The sequence below is a fragment of the Neolamprologus multifasciatus genome, chromosome 10, assembly GCF_963576455.1.
Source record: "Neolamprologus multifasciatus chromosome 10, fNeoMul1.2, whole genome shotgun sequence".
Lineage (NCBI taxonomy): Eukaryota > Metazoa > Chordata > Actinopteri > Cichliformes > Cichlidae > Neolamprologus > Neolamprologus multifasciatus.
The window spans coordinates 27083969-27092228 of NC_140448.1; the positions used below are offsets into that span (position 1 = coordinate 27083969).

The 8260-nt window shown below is 41.8% G+C and overlaps 1 protein-coding gene across 2 annotated transcripts; it reads left to right on the top strand.

The window, feature by feature from the left end:
* The first annotated feature begins 4549 nt into the window (after positions 1-4549).
* LOC146510404 (aquaporin-11-like) lies at positions 4550-7219 on the top strand. 2 transcript variants are annotated; one of them, XR_014876384.1, is made up of 4 exons: positions 4550-5276; positions 5722-5838; positions 6099-6906; positions 6963-7219. XR_014876384.1 is itself a non-coding variant. In XM_085174147.1 (3 exons), exons 1-3 carry the CDS (start codon positions 4688-4690, stop codon positions 6203-6205), a joined length of 813 nt encoding a protein of 270 aa, XP_085030273.1. In that variant the 5' UTR covers positions 4550-4687; the 3' UTR covers positions 6206-7219. The 2 variants fall into 2 exon arrangements, 1 of the variants encoding a protein (XP_085030273.1); XM_085174147.1 differs by having other exon boundaries at positions 6099-7219.
* The last annotated feature ends 1041 nt before the right edge of the window (positions 7220-8260 follow it).

An 8260-nucleotide genomic window follows, 5' to 3' on the forward strand; every position in this document is an offset into this window, starting at 1 on the left:
AAGTAGAAATGTGATCATTTTGCCCTTATTACAGGGATTGGTAAAATTGGTTTCTGAAGAATATGAGGTTAGTGAGTTACTAATTGGTATAATGGGCAATGATTATGGCTGAGCATTATGGTTGTGGACACAGGAGGCCTGTAAAGGGAGCTGGTACAGAAAACAGAAGTACAGCTCACAACATGAGCTGGAGAAAGGATAGAGGGATGTAGACAGACGGTATATTATTACTGTCTGTCTGAATTATTACTTACTATGCAAATCTTACATCTCAATGTCAGTGTACTCCATTTTTATATTGCATTAGCGCAACTGCAGCCCCCTGAAGCAATTATCCAGTGTTTTTGGGAACACTGGGGGCAAATATTGATAATGTGTACTTTATTTATTGATCCCCGGGGGGAAATTCTTCTCTGCATTTAACCCATTCACTCCTTGAAGCAGAGATAAGCACAGCTGGATAGAATTATTAGTTACATCTCATCATCTATGCAAGTCTTACATAGACATGGTCAAGAGGACCTACTGAAATTCAATCTAAGCATCAGAATGGGGCAGAAAGGTGACTACACGTGGCAGGCTGGTCTGAGTATTTCAGAACCTGCTGATATGCTTGGCATTTATCCAGTGAGTGGCAGCTCTCTGGGCAATGGCCAGACCACTTTGAGCCAATAGAAAGACAACAGTCTGAATGCACAACATGTAGAACCTTGAAGCAGAGGGGCTACAGCGGCACAAGACCACGCCAGCTAAAAGAAAAGCTCAAAGGCAAGTTCACCGACACTGGACAAATGTTGCCTGATCTGATGGGCCTCCATTTCTGCTGTGACTTTTGGATGGTAGGATCACAACTGACCTGTTTGGATGGGGAACAGGAGATTAACATCGTGCATGTTCACCTGATGAATCTGTGTGTTTCAAAGAACGTTGCTGAGTCTATACCACGTATACCTACTAAAGTGGCCAGTTAATATAGGTCAGAGGATGCTGTGCAAACAGAAAACCAGTTTTCATGACTGATGAAAACTTCTCTTACACAGTAACACCATATCCATAAAACATGGAACTCCCCCCTCTACATGTAGAGGATCACCACCACTGCACCCTGGATGCACAGGGTGTATGAAAGGTGCTCCTGTGCCTTTCTTTCTCCTGCTACAGTTCATGTGCACACACCTGCATACAGTTCATTGAAAACCTGTCAGAGAACAGGTTTTCAATGAACTGTCTGATTTCTGCTGCCTCTGCCTGAACTTCTCACTGGTAGAAAGGTCAAATGTTAACCCTTCAAAATATTTACCTCCCAGTTCCTGATTTGACTTTTCAAAATAAAGCATGGGGTCCTGTGGGACACTAAAAATAACTCAAGGCCAAAAAGGGAAATTGATAGTCAGCAGGTCTGGGGTGCAGCCCACCTTTAACTGTGTCAGCTGAAGTAACTCCACCCTGCCTGTTAGTGGATGAAATCATGCCTGTTTTTGTTTGTTTGTTTGTTTTTTGTTATTTAACACTTTGTAGACAGAAATGGAACCAAGCGCTATAAGGAACAGACCAGTTCATAGTTACAGAGGACTGAGTGCCAACATGAACAAATACATTGTTAATTAAATGTATCAATTAAAACTGGAAATATTTAATTAAATTATTTAATCATAATTATTAGGGGTGCAACGATACACAAAATTTAAGGTTCGGTTAGATACTTTGGTGTCACGGTTCAATATTTTTTCGATACAAATAAAATGTTCATGCCTTTTTATTAATTTGTCATTTATTAAATTTTCACGGCACATTCTGCACCACATCTCTGTGCGTTCATCATTTGTTTGAAGCCAGCTTACCTCCTGCAACCACTTTTCTGAGAATACGCGCTTCTTTTGTGGTTCTGACTCCTTCTGACATTTCTTTGGAGATGGAGGAACACCAAAGTAATTGCTTAAAGGAGCTTATTCGACATCTTTAAGAGTTCTAAACAAATGTCTGTCCTCCTCAAGAAAATCTTATGTATGCAAACAGGCGTTGCAACTTATCTTGTGCGCGTTTTTTATTTTGACAGCGAATGCGCACCTGCGGACCACTTATGTGCAGCCCTGGTTATTTAGCTCGTCATATTGCAGCCACAGAAATTCTTTTGTCCATGAAACCATAAAGCTGCACTTTCTTTTTGCCTTATAGTCTGATTTGTCATAACTTTTCCGTTTTGTGGTAAGCTTTTCTTTGGCTGTCACTTCTTCACCCTGACCTGTCTTATTTGGCTCAGCAGAACTCAAATATATATCCTGCTGCTTTTACACACGCACTCACATAACGCTCAGCGATTCTCTGCGCGATCAACCTCTCACATGTTTAAGCTTGCTGCGGGAGATTTCACTTGTCATGTTTGCATAGTAAGCTAACGATTGATAAGACGATGTCAGAGGAATTGGTGCGCAAATTATCATCACTCACCAATCAGTGCTGTCGCTCTCTATACACAGTTCACGCGATTGCAAAGTGAAAGCAAAAAACAAGCGCAAATTCAAACGTGATTTCAATATGTCACATATTGACAGTGGCTCACCGATGCCAATGACATAATTAACCAGCTACATTTCCGAAAGAATGCAAAAGCATTGACATATATTTTTCCTTCCTACGATAGGCCGACAGGCAGGGCAGGGCAGCCCGACTGGAAAAATCACTAGCCCCGGGACATCGGGCTAACGATTTTGCGAGCCCTGTATCTGATCGAGAAATCACTCATCTTTGGAAAAGAGTTTATTACAGAGAAATGGCTCTTTCCAAAATAAAAGCTATACTATATGCTTCTTCTGGGCTATATTCTCAGCAGCATATTAAACATATCAGGTCCCCATAAGGAGAATCATGTGCTAACGGCTGTCTAAATGACTCGGGTAAAGTTTGTAGCATGCGTGCTTGTTGTTTTTGTCTGCTTCCACTTGTCTTTGCACTAGGATGATTTCGGGTAAATGTGCAGTCATATTCGTTGTGTTCCCACTAGTGCTGTCAGCGTTAATCTGAAATGAGGCTAACTCCACAACACAGCAAATCTCCGTTAACGAGCTACCGCGGATTGCCCTGTGTGTGGGGCTGGACGGCCAACACGTTAACAAGCTAACTGCGCTAACACACTTCACACTTCATGTGTCATACTTCACATGAAAACCAAAATAGTTCCAAACGCCAGATCTGAATGAGGGTGGGGGAGGTTCAATTTGCCATGTTGCAAGGAGAGCTTAACTTCTGTCTTGCTAGCTTGCCCTGCCCTCAGTGAATCTGTGTTCGACTACTCCGCCTAGGCTGCACTGTCGAGCGCAGATCCACTGAGCGCTCAACACAGACAGCAGAAGTAAAGTTGATAAAATAAATTAAAAATGTTGTATTGTTCATACATATGCGTACTGAACCGAAAGCACTGTATGAACGGTTCAATATCGATACGAGTATCGTTGCACCCCTAATAATTATATATTTAATCAATTTCCCATTGTAATTTGACGCATTTTATTAAATATGTAATTATGCGTTTATTTTTGGCACTTGAGGCCCTGCAACGTTGTGGACATTTAATGTCATTATTAATCCAAAAATTCTGACTTGCAAAAGTCCATCTAAAGGCCAACAAAGAGACTGCTCCCACTCACATTCACGTCTAGGGCCAATTTAGAATCACCAGTTAAGCTAACATTCGTGTCTTTGGGCTGTTGAAGGAAGCCAGAGAGCAGTGTGAGTATAGTTAACTAAAACAAAATTTGCTGCTGGTAATTTGACTAGTTTTTCTGGTTTTGTACAAAACCTCGCCACTTATTGGAAAAGCATTTCTTACAGAAAGAGCATGGAACTATGTGCCTGTACAGGCATGTGTGGTGTGATCAGCAGGAACATGAACTGCATAAAAAGTTACAGCAGCAAAAGAAAAGGACTGTCCCCACATTTGAGCTTTGAATGGGAGAAATGGTGACTGCATCATATCTAAAGAGACTCTCGGTGAAAACGGACTCGATACATTTCAGAGATCAGATTTTTTTTAAAAAATGTTTATAATAAATATTCTGTGTTTTTGTGCTTTTACCCCATTATTTTTTTGCATTTACATTATACAGATTTTAATGCTGTCACAGGTAGGCTATGTGCCGGTTTTCCTTTGTTTAGATTTTTTTTTTTTTTTTTTTTTTTTTTAAAGAATAATACAGTAAATTAGAACTGCGTGTTGTAAAACTTTGAATTACAAACTGAAAGAGAAAGTGCCCTCAGGCTGACTCTTGTAACCGGTTTGATAAGGATGCTTGCTGTGAGTAATCCCGCCAATCACTGCAGCTCCCCATTTATTGCCCACTTTTAGTATTTGGCCTTTAGAGTCACTGGGGATTTATCTGTTTCTTTTTACCACGAAAACATATCACACCTCTATGGGATTTCCATTTTTTCATGCTTTTATTCTGACTGAACATGTGGAACAAAGCGGTGTCTCGCTGGCACTGAAGTATTTTGAGTCTAAATACTTTTAATTATCAGGCATGCAAATCCCCACTTTTATTTTGAAGGCGGTCTCAATCCGTGCGCCTTGACGCAGCAGCGTGGATCAAGTAGACTTTACTCTGACAGATGAGTCCTGAAAGTTGCCCCCATCACGAGGAGCGGCTTATACATTGAGGTCAGACCGTGTGGGGCAGTGAAGAGCCGGGAGATGAACGACCTGTGGGTTTCCGTAGCGGTGCTGGGGGTTTCGGTGTTCCTCAGCGAGCTGATCCGCTCCGCAGCGCGTGTGTTCCCGATAGATTACCGGATTTACCTGCGGGAGGCGGCGTCCACATTCCAGCTCTGCTGCTGCACACATGAACTCAAACTGCTGGGAGACTCGGCCCAGCTGGAGCTCAGTTACGGCTTGGCTCTCACCTACACGGTGACTCTTGTCCACTTGGTAACTTTCCAGGACGCGACCTGTAACCCCACCGCGGCTCTAGAGAGCGTTTGCCGCGGGACCCGCAGCTTAAGGGCGGCCGGCGTCGTCATTATGCTCCAGTTCGCAGCTGCCGTCGCCGCGCAGTCTTATGTCGCCTCCGCGTGGTCGCAGGGTCTCTCCGACATTCACCTGAAGCAAAAGAGCACTGACTTCAGGTGCTTCGATCCCCTAGGCGGGACGCTGCTGGAGGCCGCGGTGGTGGAGCTGGCCTGCGCCTTCGTTTTACAGGCTGCCTGCATGCACGCCCACCAACTGGACGAAAGACTCCAGATGCACTTCATCGCTGCTGTTGTAACTGCAGCAGTTTATGCAGGTGTGTTAATGAGGGGCACCTCCTACTCTTCACAAGACTAAACAAGTGAATGAAACCCCCTTTAAATAGGGTCACAGTTTTTGCCCGTACACCGCACAGACACGGAAAACCTTTTTCTTTTTTTTTTTAAATGTTAAGAACAATCCTGCACATTAATACTGGCAATCACCCTGCTATGGTTTCTGTCAGAAACATTGTACTGTTCTGGGAACCACAACATAGACCCACAAGAATCAAAATCTAAACGGCGCAACTTAAAATACTGATCACAATCCTTCTAAATCCAGAATTTAAACCATCCTGTCAGCCTTTGTGCTTGCAAAAGTGCAATTATTAAATGCAGCAAGCATGCATATTTACCCTCCTCAGCATGTGGGCAAAAAGTGCAGATGGTTCCATGCACATAAAGTAAATTAATTATTCTTCCATCTTTTGTTTTGTGCAGGTGGAGGGATTTCCGGAGCCATGTTCAATCCAGTATTGGCCTTCTCCATTCAGTTCCCCTGCAGCGGCCACACCTACCTGGAGTATTGTTTTGTGTACTGGCTGGGACCAGTTTTAGGTAAGCAGCGGACTAGAGTCCACTCTTTATGATCTCACGTCCACTTTTAGATGTGAGAGTGGTATTTGTTGTCTTTTCTAACTCTCGGCAAATAAGAAAACTGACTAAGAGCTCAGGACCGACCTGCTCTACAAGCTACTCCATGGTTCAATTAGGATGACTGAAGCTTGGCCTGTCATTTAAATGCACGACTCATACCTGACATATGTCTGCTTGTTGTTACCAAAATAGCTTCCTGTGTCTAACGTGTGTGTGTGCAGGCATGGTGAGCTGCATCCTGCTGTTTGAGAAGATCATCCCTTTCCTGTTTGGTGGGAGTACCGTTGGGCTGGACGTTCCTGCCGTCCACAAAAAGAAGACCCAGTAGGTGGGAGTGGGAAAAGCCGTGCCTGTTTTTAAAGCTTTTTATTCCTCATGTCTTAACGGATAACAGCAGCACAGCCAGCTTTTGTTTTTCTTTTGTTATTAATGCTGCAGTGCAGGGTTGCCTCACCTTCAAAATGTCTGTAAACACATAAAAAAAAAAAAAAAAAACCAATACACACTGTCAGGGTAAAACGCACTTTTACTGTCACTGAACAGCAAATGTCAGCTAAGATGTCAAATACACTGTTAGAAAGCTGGCAGCTAATCAGAACACAAAAGTGGCTTCAGTTTCTCACTAAAAGATGACAAATGTGCTTCATACAGAGGCTCAAACCTGCTGTTAAAATACTATTTTAAATGTTAAAAATAACATATGCAATCTGTGGCTTAAGGTTGGCCTAAAATCTTAATTCTTCTTTCTTCATGTGCAATTAAATGTTAGCTATAATGCGACTGCAGCTACCAAAAAGCATAAAATACACTAGCGTGCTTTTCTAGTTACCCTACATTTAACAGGAAAACAGCCCTGGATATGCACGGTTAGAGCGATTTTTATTAATAGTTATTTTCATGAATCTTATAGTCTTAAGATTTAAGCACAAATATTTAAAGTATTGCCAAAAAATAACGTGAAAATTGTCATAAGCACAACAACGATGAATGTATGCACTATTATTATGCTGAATGTATATTTGTGCTTATGTCATCGCACATGTGACGAAGCTGAAGAACAACAGAAGCGCACTGATTTTTATAAGTGGTTAATATGCAAACAAGTGGGTGTGATGGTGCAACTACTAAAATGCATCTTTTCTCTATGCAGTCTGGTAGATTCATGACTTTTTGGGTTGTGGGCGTTAATTGGAAGCACTTTAATTATTTATGCTGCTCCCTTATTTCCCATGAGCGTCACCACAGCGGATGGATCCGGCTTACACGACCCTTCCATTTATTTTGGTTTGGCACGCCATTAGGAGTACAAAGCCTGGGTCTGTTCTGGATTGCGGGAGCCACATTCCAAGCTTTTCTTAAGCCTGATATTACTGATATCAGGACATGTTTTCAGGGGTGTGAAGAAAGATCCCCGGTTCGAGACCAGAAGACTCCAATCCATTTCAGGTTGTGCCTGGAAGGTTATTCTGTGTATGGATCAGCTGTGGCAATCTCTCGTTAATAAGAGAGCAGCAGAAAGAATCTAAGGCACATACAGCCACGTGCAATCTCCAAATGCCATAAAACAAAGGGTTTAATCCACTCTTATTGCCAAACTGGGTGGTGTTGGGGAAAAGGACTGCAGATGTTTGGTTTTATTAACCATGTTTTCAAAGCCTTAAACCTTCAGATATCTTGCTTCTCTACTTCATGTAGCATGTTAAGGAAAACTGGACCTCAGTTGTAGGACATGCTAATGGTGATGGTTGGTTTTGGGTGACCAAACCTTTGATCTTTTATTGGTTTAATCTCAGGTTTGGCTCGGTTAACGTGTCTGTCTGGTAGTTTACTGTATTTAAAGGTTCAGGTGCTAGAATTATACTGTATGTGGTGCTGGTGGGACTTTGGTATTTGATTTTTAGGGCACAATACTGAATCTGAAGTTTCTGTGCATAAAGACAATTGATCTTAAAAACCTCCTACAGTTTGAGTTTCTGATTGTAAAACTGGGATGATTATTTTAAATAAGAATGTGATTAAAAACATTTGTCTGTGAACAAAATGTATAGTGGTTTTCTATAATGTTGTAATTTAAATGCAGTATTTTGATTAAAAATGTGTCTGAAAAATGTTAAATGCTGTGTTTTTTATTGGAAGGTGGCAGAAGTTTCCATGCAGACATTCGTGGGTCCTCGGATGAGGAATTGTCATCATTTAGATCCAATTTGAGGATAAATACAAAGACTAGCCAAACAAAATCTGCCTAGAATGAGTGTGTAGTGTAGTTTATATATCATACATACAGTAAATGTGTCATCTGGGGTCTTTTCATCAGTGAAACACACAACCAAGTGACGGTTAATCTCCTCTCTGAGGTTTGGATTATCAGAAACAGAGATCCAAT